The sequence below is a fragment of the Pristiophorus japonicus genome, chromosome 11 (genome assembly GCF_044704955.1).
Source record: "Pristiophorus japonicus isolate sPriJap1 chromosome 11, sPriJap1.hap1, whole genome shotgun sequence".
Classification (NCBI taxonomy): domain Eukaryota; kingdom Metazoa; phylum Chordata; class Chondrichthyes; family Pristiophoridae; genus Pristiophorus; species Pristiophorus japonicus.
In genome coordinates, this window is record NC_091987.1 from 44,572,680 (window position 1) to 44,590,297 (window position 17,618).

General features: G+C 46.8%; 1 protein-coding gene across 1 annotated transcript in view; it reads right to left on the reverse strand.

The window, feature by feature from the left end:
• eif2s3 (eukaryotic translation initiation factor 2, subunit 3 gamma) overlaps positions 1 to 17,618 on the reverse strand; it is a 70,875-nt gene that overhangs the window by 13,189 nt on the left and 40,068 nt on the right. Inside the window, exons 9-11 of the mRNA XM_070893378.1 lie at positions 12,255 to 12,399; positions 3,941 to 4,110; positions 3,310 to 3,482 (exon numbers count right to left, since the gene is read on the reverse strand). Coding sequence (XP_070749479.1) covers positions 3,310 to 3,482; positions 3,941 to 4,110; positions 12,255 to 12,399 — 488 coding nt within the window. The remainder of the gene's footprint in view (positions 1 to 3,309; positions 3,483 to 3,940; positions 4,111 to 12,254; positions 12,400 to 17,618) is intronic.

Sequence of the window (17,618 nt, forward strand, 5' to 3'; positions counted from 1 at the left end):
ATGCATCGGTGGTCAATTTCCAACATTCCATGGACTCTGGATGAGTTCCTATGGATTGGAGGGTAGCTAATGTAACCCCACTTTTAAAAAAAAAAAAGAGAGAACAGGGAATTATAGACCGGTTAGCCTGACATCGGTAGTGGGGAAAATGCTGGAGTCAATTATTAAAGATGTAATAGCAGCACATTTGGAAAGCAGCGACAGGATCGGTCCAAGTCAGCATGGATTTATGAAAGGGAAATCATGCTTGACAAATCTTCTAGAATTGTTTGAGGATGTAACTAGTAGAGTGGATAAGGGAGAACCATTAGATGTGGTGTATTTGGACTTTCAAAAGGCTTTTGACAAGGTCCCACACAAGAGATTAGTGTGCAAAATTAAGGCACATGATATTGGGGGTAATGTATTGACGTGGGTAGAGAAATGGTTGGCATTCAGGAAGCAAAGAATGGGAATAAACGGGTCCTTTTCAGAATGGCAGGCAGTGACTCGTAGGGTGCCGCAGGGTTCGGTGCTGGGACCCCAGCTATTTACAATTAATGATTTAGATGAAGAAATTGAATGTAATATCTCCAAGTTTGCAGATGACATCAAGCTGGGTTGCAGTGCGAGCTGCGAGGAGGATGCTAAGAGGCTGCAGGGGGACTTGGACAGGTTAGGTGAGTGGGCAAATGTATGGCAGATGCAGTATAATGTGGATAAATGTGAGGTTATTCACTTTGGTGGCAAAAACAGGAAGGCAGATTATTATCTGAATGGTGACAGATTAGTAAAAGGGGAGGTGCAATGAGACCTGGGTGTCATTGAAGGTAGGCATGCAGGTACAGCAGGCAGTGAAGAAAGCAAATGGCATGTTGGCCTTCATAGCGAGGGGATTTGAGTAAAGGAGCAGGGAGGTCTTGCTGCAGTTGTACAGGGCCTTGGTGAGATCACACACCGAGTATTGTGTGCAGTTTTGGTCTCCTAATCTGAGGAAGGACGTTCTTGATATTGAGGGAGTGCAGCAAAGGTTCACCAGACTGATTCCCGGGATTGCAGGACTGACATATGAGGAAAGACTGGATCGGCTAGGCTTATACCCACTAGAATTTAGCAGAATGAGAGGGGATCTTATAGAATATATAAAATTCTGACGGGAATGGACAGGTTAGATGCAGGAAGAATGTTCCCGATGTTGGGGAAGTTCAGAACCAGGGGACACAGTCTAATGATAAGGGGTAAGCCATATAGGACCGAGATGAGGAGAAACTTTTTCGCCCCGAGAGTTGTGAACCTGTGGAATTCTCTGCCACAGAAAATTGTTGAGGCCAGTTTGTTGGACAGATTCAAAAGGGAGTTAGATGTGGCCCTATGGCTAAAGGGATCAAGGGGTATGGAGAGAAGGCTGGGGTGGGGTACTGAAGTTCAATGATCAACCATGATCATACTGAATGGCGGTGCAGGCTTGAAGGGCTGAATGGCCTGCTCCTGCACCTAATTTCTATGTTTCTATGTTTTTTTTCATAAAACCATGCCGACTCTGCTTGATTATTTATGGTTTTCCAAGTGTCCCGCTATTACTTCCTTAATAATGGACTCCAGCATTTCACCAACGACAGATGTTAGGCTAACTGGTCTATAGTTTCCTGCTTTTTATCTGCCTCCTTTTTTAAATAGGGGCGTTACATTTGCAGTTTTCCAATCCGCTGGGACCGCCCCAGAATCCAGGGAATTTTGGTAGATTACAACCAATGCACCCACTATCTCTGTAGCCACTTCTTTTAAGACGCTAGGATGTAAGCCATCAGGTCCAGGGGACTTGTCCGCCTTTACTCCCATTATTTTACCGAGTACTACTTCATTAGTGATTATGACTGTATTAAGTTCCTCTCTCCGTATAGCCCCTTGATTATCCACTATTGGGATGTCTTTAGTGTCTTCTACCGTGAAGACCGATGCAAAATATTTGTTGAATGTCTCTGCCATTTATTAATTCCCCAGTCTCATCCTCCGAAATCCGAATGGGAAAAACTGGAATGTTCCAAAAACCAGACATCGCACAGATCGAAGGGAGTCGTCGGCCGAAATTCGGAAATATGTTCTGAAAACCAGACTTTTTTTTTTATATAAAGTGATTTCATGCTCAAATTACTAATAGGAGAAAATCAGTGGGGAAAATACTGAACCCTGAAATTAATTTCATTAAAAAAAGTTATTAACTGGGACATTAGAAAAAAATTCAAGAAAACAATCAAAGGACCTGAAAAGAAATGTGTAGTCAAGTTAAATTATAATTCACAATTATATTCACAGTTCACGGTCACCACTTTTATGGGACAATAACACATTTGCCGAGACACTCCAAGGGTTAATGAACTACAATGGGCACTTTAAATATCAGCATGAACATGGGTATGACGAAAATGATACTAAATAAATGATTTCCAAATGAGTGCAGTAATCTCCACTGATCTGCGTGGTCTCGGCTGATGTAGTGCCTCTGGCAGCGGCGTCAGGTTCTGTCGCTCTGTGCTGTGGCTGCACAGAGGCTTGTTGGGGGGGTTGATGGGGGGGAATACATGGGGCTAGTTGTATGGGACCCCTCTCTTTCACACATATCTTTAGTGATGGAATTCAACTACTAGATTTAAAAAAAAATAAATTGAAAGTCGGCACCAACACCATCGTCCTCCATAACACCTGTGAGGATTCCTTGCTGGCCAGTCCTCTTATTTTGGACCTGGTGATCCTGACTAAAGCTCTGCCAACGGATAATGTTCCGAACCGAATCGGATCCAGAATTTCAAATATTCCAGTGTCCTCTCGGTCCTCAGCTACCTCTGTAAAGCCCCGTTGGTGCCAGATGGATGTCCCGTCATTAGCTCGCTTTTCATGCAAAGGACCGCATTGAAAATATTAGGAGAGCCTGCCTGACCCTTCTCCCTAGAATCACATACATCTGGAACAAGGGTTTCCGAATTCAGATGTCAAATGGTCTCCGAAATCCAGAAATACCTAAAACTCGGTCCAGTGGTTTCCAGATTCGGGATTAGGATTTCTGTTCTGAAATCCGGAAAAACCCGAAAACCTGAGTGGCCTCAGTCCCAAGGTTTCCGGATTTTGGAGCTTGTACCTGTATCAAGAATATGATCTACATCATCACTCTCAATATGGTACTATACATTTCTGTGGATTATCATTTTGGATTCTCCCCATAAAAGCAAATTCATCACAACTTGTATTAGGAAACTTATTTTTAAAGATGTACAAAAATGTTAACTTCGAAACTTCACTTGAAAAGTTTCAATATTGTCAGTTTTTTTTACTCACCGCCAATGTTTCTCTACTCTTCGGCTAAGGGCAATCTTTTCACCAACTTCTGTACATACTGGATTTGTGAGGACTATCTTCCCCAAGTCAGCCTTCACTGCACTGACTCTTCCTCCAGTAGAAAGAGATCCTATATTTACCATTAACACCTCATTTTTGGATAGTTTTTGTACCTGAAGAAAATAAAAATTATTCTAAAATGCACTCATTTTAAATATATAGTTTGTCATTTATAACTAAATGAAATTCCACTGTTTAAATATACATGAAGCGCCTTGGGGCATTTTACTACGTTAAAGGCGTTATATAAATACAAGTTGTTGTTGTAAATGGTACAATAGTCAACATCTATTTGCATTTTAAAGACAAAATAATTCGATACATTTTTAAGAACGTACATTTTAACATTATAACGGAACAAGAACTGCTGTTGAATTATCTGCCGGTACCTATAAGTTGGGGCCCTGGATTTTTTTTCCAACTGAATCACATTTAACTTACTGACTTTCTGTGTAGTGCTTCATATACTAAATTTGAGCAGATTAATACAAGATGTTGTATTCTTCAAAGTATGTTTTCATTTATTATATTATTTTAAAAAATGTTTAAGTGTAAACAATATTGAACTCACTTTTGCAGCTTTCTTGTCTCCTTCTGTACGTACACCCAGCAATCGCCTGAGAAGAAAGTAAGAGATTTCCAGCTCTGTGAAGATTTCTGGGAGAGCTCCCACAGCACCAAGCACCTGCCCCACCATACGATCAGCACGGCATAGAGTTGGGTCAATTTTCGTTCCAACACCTAAAACAAGAAGTAACTTCAGCTACTAAGAATAACATTGGGACTGCAGTGTTTTTCCTCCTTCAATGATTAGTTGGACAAATATCAACTCTTCTGCAATCAGTTAGCCATGAATTCCCAAACAGCCAACCAAAATACATTGAATGTGCATGGGGAAAAACATCTACTTGGCTCACAATATTGAACATTTTCTCATCTGAGAGTTGTGCTCTTTCAGTCATGGCATCATGCTGCTGTTAATGAGTTACCTTGAGACCTCAAGTGAAGCATATCCCCTTTAGGTTATCTTATTTTCAGGCCGAGACTATGGAAGAGCATGCCTGCTAAATATAATTGATCACCCAAAGGTTCAAAGTAAGTTCTCAGGTGGTCCAATAAAAGTGAAACATGAACCAAGCTAAACAGATCTGCATTTGACATTTTCTTCAGTTCCTAAGCTAGTTGCATTTAATTAAGAAAAAGCCCAAGAGATGGATGATTGAAGAAATACAATAAAATTTTATCTGAGGGTCTGCCAGTATCAGATACTGAGGAACATGAATAGTAAACCCTTTAAAACCGGCACTCATGAGTACAGCTGATTCATTTTAAACTGGCAAGAAATTCATGGTAACCATATAGTTGACTATAGCAATACTTGGCAATGTTCATTATAATAGATACAAAACTAAGAGCTCTGACTCCTCTGTAGTTAAACTGCCAATACTCCTTTGTCAATTGGTTGAGACGTGACATGCCTTTAGTAAAGCCGATAAGGCATTATGCAGATCTTCATTATTGCATGGAGATGAATCAATCCTAACCTTGGTAACAGGAATGATCTCAGTCATCCAGTTTGAAACAGCAAGAACTGAATACTCATGAAGGAACATTACATTTTATCAGGCATTTAGATTGTAATTGTACAGATTCTAAGTCACTGCTATCAAACTACCAGGAGAGTTACCAGGATTGTTTTGGTATAAATAGGCCTTCTGATTTTTGGCTTTTATTTTACTTCATTCAAAACCCTGAATCAAATCAGCTGCAAGCAATAAAACAATATTCCTAATCATATTGGGCCCAAGTTTCCACACGCGCCTAGAATGGCGCAGTCCCGACCTGGACGCCCGTTTTTCGCACCACAAAGTGCGCCTAAAAAAACCCTCCGTTCTCCACCTACCTGCAGGTCCTCTGGCCCTCGGCGCAGCGCAGCAGCAGCTGTAGGGGGCGGAGCCAGGTCCCTGCGCTGAAAACAGTGCCGGGACCTCTGCACATGCGCGCTACAGTGGGCACGCAAGTGCAGTAGCTCCAGGCGCCCGAAACTGTGTGAGAGGGGCCCGAAGCACGCAGCCCAAAGCCCTGGCCGAATGGCTTCACTGGGGCTGCGTGAATAAGGCTCCTCCCATGGCCAGCTCCTGCTTCCTCCCGACCCGACTCGAATCCCGCTGCCCTCCCCCCACCGGACCCGACCCGACTGCCGCTCCCCCCGACCGCCGCTCCCGCTTCCCCCCGACTGCCGCTCCTGCTCCCGCTTCCCCCCGACTGGACCCGACCCGACTGCCGCTCCCGCTCCCACAGGGGAAGTCATAACGGGGAACAAAGAAATGGCGGACCAATTGAACAAGTACTTTGGTTCGGTATTCACTAAGGAGGACACAAACAACCTTCCGGTTATAAAAGGGGTCGGGGGGTCTAGTAAGGAGGAGGAACTGAGGGAAATCCTTATTAGCCGGGAAATTGTGTTGGGGAAATTGATGGGATTGAAGGCCGATAAATCCCCAGGGCCTGATGGACTGCATCCCAGAGTACTTAAGGAGGTGGCCTTGGAAATAGTGGATGCATTGACAGTCATTTTCCAACATTCCATTGACTCTGGATCAGTTCCTATAGAGTGGAGGGTAGCCAATGTAACCCCACTTTTTAAAAGAGGGAGAGAGAAAACAGGGAATTATAGACCGGTCAGCCTGACATCGGTAGTGGGTAAAATGATGGAATCAATTATTAAGGATGTCATAGCAGTGCATTTGGAAAGAGGTGACATGATAGGTCCAAGTCAGCATGGATTTGTGAAAGGGAAATCATGCTTGACAAATCTTCTGGAATTTTTTGAGGATGTTTCCAGTAGAGTGGACAAGGGAGAACCAGTTGATGTGGTATATTTGGACTTTCAGAAGGCGTTCGACAAGGTCCCACACAAGAGATTGATGTGCAAAGTTAGAGCACATGGGATTGGGGGTAGTGTGCTGACATGGATTGAGAACTGGTTGTCAGACAGGATGCAAAGAGTAGGAGTAAATGGGTACTTTTCAGAATGGCAGGCAGTGACTAGTGGGGTACCGCAAGGTTCTGTGCTGGGGCCCCAGCTGTTTACATTGTACATTAATGATTTAGATGAGGGGATTAAATGTAGTATCTCCAAATTTGCGGATGACACTAAGTTGGGTGGCAGTGTGAGCTGCGAGGAGGATGCTGTGAGGCTGCAGAGCGACTTGAATAGGTTAGGTGAGTGGGCAAATGCATGGCAGATGAAGTATAATGTGGATAAATGTGAGGTTATCCACTTTGGTGGTAAAAACAGAGAGACAGACTATTATCTGAATGGTGACAGATTAGGAAAAGGGGAGGTGCAAAGAGACCTGGGTGTCGTGGTACATCAGTCATTGAAGGTTGGCATGCAGGTGCAGCAGGCGGTTAAGAAAGCAAATGGCATGTTGGCCTTCATAGCAAGGGGATTTGAGTCCAGGGGCAGGGAGGTGTTGCTACAGTTGTACAGGGCATTGGTGAGGCCACACCTGGAGTATTGTGTACAGTTTTGGTCTCCTAACCTGAGGAAGGACATTCTTGCTATTGAGGGAGTGCAGCGAAGGTTCACCAGACTGATTCCCGGGATGGCGGGACTGACCTATCAAGAAAGACTGGATCAACTGGGCTTGTATTCACTGGAGTTCGGAAGAATGAGAGGGGACCTCATAGAAACATTTAAAATTCTGACGGGGTTAGACAGGTTAGATGCAGGAAGAATGTTCCCAATGTTGGGGAAGTCCAGAACCAGAGGTCACAGTCTAAGGATAAGGGGTAAGCCATTTAGGACCGAGATGCGGAGGAACTTCTTCACCCAGAGAGTGGTGAACCTGTGGAATTCTCTACCATGGAAAGTTGTTGAGGCCAATTCACTAAATATATTCAAAAAGGAGTTAGATGAGGTCCTTACTACTAGGGGGATCAAGGGGTATGGCGAGAAAGCAGGAATGGGGTACTGAAGTTGAATGTTCAGCCATGAACTCATTGAATGGCGGTGCAGGCTAGAAGGGCCGAATGGCCTACTCCTGCACCTATTTTCTATGTTTCTATGTTTCCCCCCGACCCGACTGCCGCTCCCGCCCCCCCCCCCCCCCCCAACTGGACCCGACCCGACTGCCGCTACCGGACTGGATCCGACCTGACCTCCCCCTTCCTCCCCGCCGACCCGAACCGAACCTCCCGACCCGACCCAACGCCACCTACCTGTAAATCTGGTGCTGGGGACGGACCCTGCCCGAAGTCTCGGGCCCGGCCCGTTCAGCCTTCGGTCCCGACGGCAAACCGCTGCCTGAAGCACTTTCACACAGGTAGGAACATGGTTTATTTAATCTTTTCTTTGCTTATAAATTTTTATTCAGGTTGGATTTATTTGTATAATATTTGTATAAGTATAACTAAGGATTTATTGTAGAATTTAATGACTTCCCTTCACCCCCCTCCCCCCCTCGTTCCCGACGCCTAATTTGTAACCTGCGCCTGATTTTTTTAATGTGTAGACAAGGTTTTTTCAAGCGTACAAAAATCTTCACTTACTCCATTCTAAGTTAGTTTGGAGTACGTTTTCACTGTGGAAACTTTCAAATCAGGTGTCAGTGGCTGGACACGCCCCCTTTTGAAAAAAAAATTCTGTTGCAAAGTGATACTGTTCTACCTGACTAGAACTGCAGAAAACTAAATGTGGAGAATTCCGATTTCTAAGATACTCCGTTCTACACCAGTTGCTCCTAAAAATCAGGAGCAAATCATGTGGAAACTTGGGGCCATAATTTCTGGTTTAATCAGCAAATAAGTTTGGAAGGAGCAAAATACTTATGGTAAATAATATACACTGTCTTTTACAATGTACTATAAGGAGTAGAGGTGCATCATTAGCACATACCTCCCATGGAATTTTGTTCACCAATCAGCATGTAATGCAGGCAGCCAAAGTATACTGTGCATTGATGCTGTTGGTCCATATGGAGAGAACATAAGAAATAAGAGCAGGAGTAGGCCATTAGGCCCCTGGAGCCTTTTAATAAGATCATGGCTGATCTGATCTTGGGCTCAGCTCCACTTCCCTGCTCGCTTCCCATAACCCTTCACTCCCTCATCGCTCAGAAATCTGTATCTCCACCTTAAATATATTCAATGGTTTAGCCTCCATAGCTCTCTGGGACAGAGAATTCCACAGATTTATGACTCTCAGAGAAGAAATTCCTCCTCATCTCAGTTCTAAATAGGTGACCCCTTATTCTTAAACTATGCCCCCTAGTTCGAGATTCCCCCACGAATGGAAACATCCTCTCTGCATCTACTTTGTCAAGCCTCCTCAGTATCTTATATGTTTCAAGAAGATCACCTCTCATTCTTTTAAACTCCAATGAGTATAGGCCAAACCTGCTCATTCGTTCTTCATAAGTCAACCCTCTCAACTCCAGAATCAACTTCCCAGTGAGCAGGGAAGTGGAGCTGAGCCCAAGATCAACTCCGGAACCTTTTCTGAACTGCCCCCAAATGCAAGTATATCCTTCCTTGAGCAGCGTGGTGGCCCCGACCTGTGAGAACCTCTGCGGCAGGTCAGGGCCTTAAAAGGAGCGGTGACCTGAGAGCAACGTGGCAGCATACTACTTCAGGGAGCAGCGCGAGCTGGTGCAGGAGGGTGACGGCTATGAAGAGGGTGACTGGATTGGACGTCACCAAGGTCCAGGTCGCTGATTGGAGCGTGGGCAGTACAACAGGAGCGGCGAGGTCGGGGCGAAGGAGTGGCGAGAGATTGCAGAGCAACGTGATCGGGGCCCAGGAGAGGCGTGAGTTCAGGGCCAGCACGGGCCAACCCACAGTGTGATATGTGTGCACCCTAGGTATGTGCAGCAGAGCTGGTCTCCAGTCGTCTTGGTTAATCTTTGCCACTGGACCAAGCTCCGTCAAGCCCATGTGGTGGCTTAAAAAAATCCACACACAGGCAGTTTCAATTTGCAGTTCGGGACCTGGAATATTAGTTTCTTTATTGAAACACCTATGAACTCATCAAACTCATCCTTTTTTGGCGTGGAAGCAAGTCATCCTTGATTTGAGGGATCGCCTAAGAAGATCCTTTCTTAAATAATCAGACCAAAACTGTACACAGAACTCTAGGTGTGGTCTCACCAATACCCTGTAGCAGGACTTCTCTGCTTTTATACTCTATCCTCCTTGCAATAAAGGCCAACATTCCATTTGCCTTCCTGATTACTTGCTGTGCCTGCATACTAACTTTTAGTGTTTCATGCACAAGGACCCTCAGATCCCTCTGTACTGCAGCATTTTGTAGTTTTTCTCGATTTAAATAATAATTTGCTTTTTTATTTTTCCTGCCAAAATTAATAACCTCTCACTTTTCCACATTATACTCATTCTGCCAAATGTTTGCCCACTCACTTAGCCTGTCTATATCCCTTTGCAGATTTTATTTGTCCTCCTCACAACTTGTTTTCCCATCCATCTTTGGATCATCAGAAAACTTGGCTACATTACACTCGGTCCCTTCATCCAAGTCATTAATGTAAATTGTAAATATTTGAGGCCCCAGCTCCGATCCCTGTGGCACCCCACTAGTTACTGTTTACCAACCACAAAATGACCCATTTATTCCCACTCTGTTTTCTGTAAGTTAGCCAATCTGTTATCCATGCTAATATATTACCACCAACCCCGTGAGCTCTTATCTTGTGCAGTAACCTTTTATGTTGCACCTTATCGAATGCCTTCTGGAAATCCTGATACACCACATCCATTGGTTTCCCTTATCCATCCTGCTCGTTAACATTCTCAAAGAATTCCAGCAAATTTGTCAAACATGATTTCCCTTTCATAAAACCATGCTGACTCTGCTTGACTATATTATGCTTTTCAAAATGTCCTGCTACTGCTTCCTTAATAATGGATTCCTACATTTTACTAACGACAGATGTTAGGCTAACTGGTCTATAGTTTCCTGGTTTCTGTCTGCCTTCTTTTTAAAAAAGAGGCGTTACATTTTCAGTTTTCCAATCCGCTGAGACCTCTTCAGAATCCAAGGAATTTTGGTAGATTACAACCAATGTATCCACTATAGCCACTTCTTTTAAGGCCCTAGGATGCAGGCCATCAGGTCCAGGGCACTTGTCTACCTTTAGTGCCATTATTTTACCGAGTACATTTTCTTTAGTGATAGTGATTGTTTTAAGTTCCTCCCTCCCTATAGCACCTTGATTATTTATTATTGGGATGTTTTTAGTGTCTTCTACTGTGAAAATATTTGTTCAAAGTCTCCACCATTTCCCTGTTCCCGATTAATTCCCCACTCTCATCCTCCTCTAAAGGAGGAATGTTTACTTTAGCTACTCTCTTCCTTTTTATATAGTTGTAGAAGCTTCTGCTATCTGTTTTTATATTCCTTACGAGTTTACTCTCATACTTTATCTTCCTCTATTTATAATTTTTTTAGTCATCCTTTGCTGATTTTAAAAAAATGTCCCAATCCTCTGGCCTCCCACTAATCTTGGCAATTTTGTATGCCATTTTTTTCAATTTGATACAATCCTTCACTTCCTTAGTTCACCACGGATGGTTCTCCCTTCTCAAAGTCTTTCCTTCTCACTGGAATATATTTTTGTTGAGTTTTGAAATATTTCCTTAAATGTTTGCCACTGATCATCAACCATCCTACACTATAATCTATTTTCCCAGTCCATTTTAGCCAACTCTGCCTTCATACCTTTGTAATCGCCTTTATTTAAGATCAGGACACTGGTCTGAGATCCAACTTTCTCACCCTCCAACTGAATTTGAAATTCAACCATGTTATGGTCACTCTTTCCTAGAGGAGCTTTTATTATGAGATAATTAATTAATCCTGTCTCATTATACAATACCAGATCCAAGATAGCCTGCTCCCTGGTTGATTCCACAATGTACTGTTCAAGGAAACCATCCCGGATATACTATGAACTCTTCCTCAAGGCTACCGTGGCCAATTTGATTTGTCCAATCAATAAGATTAAAATCGGCCATGATTATTGCCGTACCTTTCTTACAAGCCTCCATTATTTCTTGACATACTCTGTCCAACAGTGCAGTTACTGTTAGGAGGCCTATAGACTATGCCCACCAGTGACTTCTTCCTCTTATTATTTCTTATCTCCACCCAAACTGATTCTACTTCTTGATCTTCTGAGCCAATATCATTCCTCGTGACTGCACTGATCAGCTACCCCATCTCCTTTTCCTTTCTGTCTATCCTTCTGAATTGCCAGATACCCCTGAATATTTAGTTCCCAGTCTTGGTAACCTTGCAACCATGTCTCTGTAATGGCTATCAGATCATACCCATTGATATCTATTTATGCCGTCAATTCATCTATCTTGATACGAATGCTGCATGCAATCAGATAAAGAGCTTTAAATCTTTTCTTTTTACCATTTTTCCCTGCTTTGACCCCACTTTCTGATACACTCTTATTTTTAAACATTCTGTCCCTTCCTGTCACACTCTGGTTATCATTTCCCCACCGCTACCCTGCTCTATTGCCTTCTCCTTGCTCTTTGACTTTTAAAATTTCCGCTCACCTGAACCCCCCCCCCCACACTATTTAGTTTAAAGCCCTATCTACAGCTCTAGTTATTCGATTCGCCAGGACATTAGTCCCAGCACAGTTCAAGTGGAGCCTGTCCCAACGGAACAGCTTCCTCTTACCCCAGTACTGGTGCCCTACGAATTGAAACCAACTCAAAAACAAAGTGTTTCCTGCACCATACATGGAGAGTGGCCTTGTGGACAACACTTGCAGTATGTCAACAGTGACACTTCCAGGTATAGTGGGTAAAACCTCAAAATCATAAAAGTAAAGGATCCTCCTTACCAATAAGGCCACCAGGTGCTGCAAACTGGAGGTCATTGTGCTCTGCAAAGAGTGACACAATCTTTGAAAAGATGGGCTTGCACATCAGCTTCCCTTCATGGTCTTTTGACACAATACCAGGTCGAACTTCAAGTTCCTGCCCTACCTATGAAAGACAAACATGAATCCCAGCACAGTTAGGGGTATGAATTATTTTACATCACAAATTGTTACTACAATTGTATTCATAAAACTATGTTTTGTTGAAGAGCTTTTGCACAAGAATATTTTATCTGCCGTGTCAATTTCCACCCCCACCCCCCCCCCCCCCCCCGCCGTCTTAAAGGCACTGAATCCTTGGTGAGGTATACTGTGCTCACACGAGCTTTGACAGTGAGTTTTTGAGGAATACATTGCCCTATAATGGCAACACAGCTGAGCCCGAAGCTGTCCTCATCTAACATCCGCATATGCATTTGTGACGGAGCCACTGGATAGGGGTCATGAGAGGGAACAGAGCCAGTTCCTTTCCCACAACTAAGGCACAAGGCCAATTATAATACCCAAACACTACCGTGGCTAAGATTAGTTAACACAGCATAGACCAAGTGTGTATGGCACAGCTACTCACTGGTAAAGTTTGCTGAGTCATAAAAAATAAAAGAAAGACTTGCATTTAACATCTCATCCGAGAGATGCCACCTCCAACAGTGCAGCACTCCCTCAGTACTGCACTGGAGTGTCAGCCTAGATATGTGCGCTCAGGTCTCTGCAGTGGGATTTGAACCCACAACCTTCTGACTCAGATGCAAGAGTGCTACCTACTAGAATGACATAGAATCATCAGAAAGACGACTCCAAATTAAATCCCACTGCAAGACTTTGGAAACATTTATCTCAGTCATGAGGAATGATATTGGCTCAGAAGATCAAGATGTAGCAGTGTATGCAGTGACTGATGATATTACTTTGGGGACACTGAATGATTTGCAATGAGATATTGAAAGCAATGATCTAAATTTTGGCTTTAAGAAAGCTAGGCTGGCTTGACTTGAAAAATGTTTTTGTTTACCTGTTTTTATCATTTGAAACATGTAACCATTAACAAATCATTTGAAATCTCATGTCCATACAAGAGGCATGATGTGATTCAAAAAAATAAAAGTTGCGGTCGTGCTGTATGAGACTTGGATATGGTTCTCTGGAAATTCTGGGCAGCATGTAGAAAATTTAAGCAAAGTCCACCCCATGTGTGGAAACATATGCAGGTCCTTCCGGAGATCCACCATTAATACTCGAATTTCTGTTCAAAAAAGGGAAAAGGATAAGCCAGGAAATTACATGCCAATGGCCTGGATTTTGCTCTCAGCAGCGAAGGAACGCACCTCGCTGACAGTTGCCCACAGAGCTTTTGCAGGCGTGTCAGTGGAGATTTCCCCATATCTGGTGTGTTTCAGAATGACACCATCTGCAGGGGATCTGCGATGTCTCGATATAGGGCAAGCAACAGCAAGGCTCTTAAACCAATCAGACTGAAGAATCTTCAAAGACACGCAGAGTCCAAACCAGGAAGTATAAAGCAGGAAATATAAATTAAATTTAAATGATGTACAGAAAGCAAAATAAAGATTTAGAAATACAGATGGGATTAAGGTAGAGAGATAAGAGAGACAGAAAACCAAAAAAATTAATTTAATTTTTATTTAAAAAAAATCTCCAATATTAACTTGCTTCTGAGGGAATTTTTCAGGGCCAGTGAGGTTGCTCAGCAGTAATTCCTTCAAGCAAAAGCTTTGTTTTTGGCTGCGGCGGCGATCACCTCTTACAGAAGGTCGGTACTGCAGGGAATTTAATGGCCAGAGTGATCTCCTGGACTAATTTCGATCACCTAGATGGGTCAAAGAGGAATTTTCCAGATTTCCCCCCGCAAATTGGCCTGGGTTTTTAAAATCTGTTTTTTTGCCTCTCCCAGGAGATCACATGGTTTCAGGTGGGGTGGAGTGTATATCTTGTGATACACAAGGTATCGCAAATGTGTGGGACAGGCTTGATGGACCTGATGATTTTTATCTATCCGTCATTTTTCGTATGTTCGTAATTATCACTTATTATGTCGTTAAAAACTTTTCCAGCCGTTTTTAGTGCAGATCTGTTGGGCAAGTATTCCAAGTTCACGGTGTTACAGTAATTTCAATGCCGAGTCCATCGACAAGGAAGCAACAGTCCAGCCTGCAAAGGAGTAGGGTATCTTTGACAGCAATTGCTGGATTTACACACTTAGCTGTGCATATGCGGACGCCAGAAGTTGCTGGCAGATTTACCCCGTAATAACGGCGAGTGCCGATAGTCTCGCCATTATTATTACAGCAAATCTGGGCCAATTAGCTTCACTGCTGAAGTGCGCAAACTTCTAGGGCTCGAGTTTCGTCTCAAATCACCCATTTACCGCCCAGGAATACAAGTTTCCTCTCAAATCACCCATTTACTGGCCGGCAGTAGATTCCACAGTCATTACCGCCGGGCGGTATTCGATATTGTCCGCCCATAGATTACCGCCCAAAATCATTAAGATCCGTTTATCACCGCACCTCAAAAAGCAGGTCTTACTGAATCTTAAGTGAGCAGTATGGACACAGATCTGACAGGTTTGTTTGATATTACACAGATCTTTATCCCCCCCTCCTCCACAGCAATCTCACTCTTTCCACCACCCTCCCTCCACAGCAATCTCGCTCTTCCCCCCCTCCCTCCCCCACAGCAATCTCACTCTCCCCTACAGCAATCTCACTCTTCCACCCACCCCCCCCCCCCAACAGCAATCTCACTCTCCCCTCCCCCCAGACAGCAATCTCCCCCCCCTCCCCACAGCCATCTCCCCCTCTCCCCCCCCCCACAGCCATCTCCCCCTCTCCCCCTCCCCCACAGCAATCTCCCCCTCTCGCCCTCCACAGCAATCTCCCCCTCTTCTCCCCCCCCCCCACAGCAATCAGCAATCTCCCCAGCCCCACAGCAATCAGCAATCTCCCCCTCTTTCCCCCCCCCACAGCAATCTCCCCCTCTACCCCCCCACAGCAATCTCCCCCTCTCCCCCCCCCCAGCAATCTCCCCCTCTCAGCAATCTTCCCCTCTCCCCCCGCACAGCAATCTCCCCCTCTTTCCCCCCCCCCAGCAATCTCACCCTCTCCCCCTCCCACAGCTATCTACCCCTCTCCCCCCCTCCACAGCAATCTCCACCCCCCACAGCAATCTCCCCATCTTCCCCCCCCCCACAGCAATCTCACTCCCCCCCCACAGCAATCTCACTCTCCCTCCCCTCCCCCACAGCAATCTCACTCCCCCTCCCCTCCCCCACAGCAATCTCACTCCCCCCTCCCCTCCCCCACAGCAATCTCACTCCCCCCCACACCAGTCCCCCACAGCAATCTCACTCCCCCTTCCCCTCCCCCAGAGCAATCTCATTCCCCCACAGCAATCTCACTCCCCCTCCCCTCCCCCAAAGCAATCGCACTCCTCCCTCCCCTCCCCCACAGCAATCTCACTCCCCCCTCCCCTCCCCCATAGAAATCTCACTCCCCCCTCCCCTACAGCAATCTCACTCCCCCCTTCCCCGCAGCAATCTCACTCCCCCCTTCCCCGCAGCAATCTCACTCCCCCCTCCCCCACAGCAATCTCACTCCCATTCCCCCACAGCAATCTCACTCCCCCCACCCCTCCCCCACAGCAATCTCACTCCCCCCACCCCTCCTCCACAGCAATCTCACTCCCCCCACCCCTCCCCCACAGCAATCTCACTCCCCCCACCCCTCCCCCACAGCAATCTCACTCCCCCCTCCCCTCCCCCACAGCAATCTCACTCCCCCCTCCCCTCCCCCACAGCAATCTCACTCCCCCGCCCCTCCCCCACAGCAATCTCACTCCCCCCTCCTCTCCCCCACAGCAATCTCACTCCCCCCCACCCCTCCCCCACAGCAATCTCACTCCCCCCACCTCTCCCCCACAGCAATCTCACTCCCCCTTCCCCTCCCTCACAGCAATCTCACTCCCCCCTCCCCTCCCCCACAGCAATCTCACTCCCCCCTCCACTCCCCCACAGCAATCTCACTCCCCCACCCCTCCCCCACAGCAATCTCACTCCCCCATCCCTCCCCCACAGCAATCTCACTCCCCCCTCCCCTCCCCCACAGCAATCTCACTCCCCCCTCCCCTCCCCCACAGCAATCTCACTCCTCCCTCCCCTCCTCCACAGCAATCTCACTCCCCCCACCCCTCCCCCACAGCAATCTCACTCCCCCCTCCCCTCCCCCACAGCAATCTCACTCCCCCCTCCCCTCCCCCACAGCAATCTCACTCCCCCTCCCCTCCCACACAGCAATCTCACTCCCCCCTCCCCTCCCCCACAGCAATCTCACTGTCCCCTCCCCTCCCCCACAGCACTCTCACTCCCCCTCCCCCACAGCAATCTCACTCCCCCCCTCCCCTCCCCCACAGCAATCTCACTCCCCCCTCCCCTCCCCCACAGCAATCTCACTCCCCTCCCCCACAGCAATCTCACTGCCCCCTCCCCCACAGCAATCTCACTCCCCCCTCCCCTCCCCCACAGCAATCTCACTCCCCCCTCCCCTCCCCCACAGCAATCTCACTCCCCCCTCCCCTCCCCCACAGCAATCTCACTCCCCCCTCCCCTCCCCCACAGCAATCTCACTCCCCCCTCCCCTCCCCCACAGCAATCTCACTCCCCCCTCCCCTCCCCCACAGCAATCTCACTCCACCCTCCCCTCCCCCACAGCAATCTCACTCCCCCTCCCCTCCCCCACAGCAATCTCACTCCCCCTCCCCTCCCCCACAGCAATCTCACCCCCCCTCCCCTCCCCCACAGCAATCTCACTCCCCCTCCCCTCCCCCACAGCAATCTCACTCCCCCCTCCCCTCCCCCACAGCAATCTCACTCCCCCCCACACCAGTCCCCCACAGCAATCTCACTCCCCCTTCCCCTCCCCCAGAGCAATCTCACTCCCCCACAGCAATCTCACTCCCCCTCCCCTCCCCCAAAGCAATCGCACTCCCCCCTCCCCTCCCCCACAGCAATCTCACTCCCCCCTCCCCTCCCCCATAGCAATCTCACTCCCCCCTCCCCTACAGCAATCTCATTCCCCCCTTCCCCGCAGCAATCTCACTCCCCCCTCCCCCACAGCAATCTCACTCCCATTCCCCCACAGCAATCTCACTCCCCCCACCCCTCCCCCACAGCAATCTCACTCCCCCCACCCCTCCTCCACAGCAATCTCACTCCCCCCACCCCTCCCCCACAGCAATCTCACTCCCCCCTCCCCTCCCCCACAGCAATCTCACTCCCCCCTCCCCTCCCCCACAGCAATCTCACTCCCC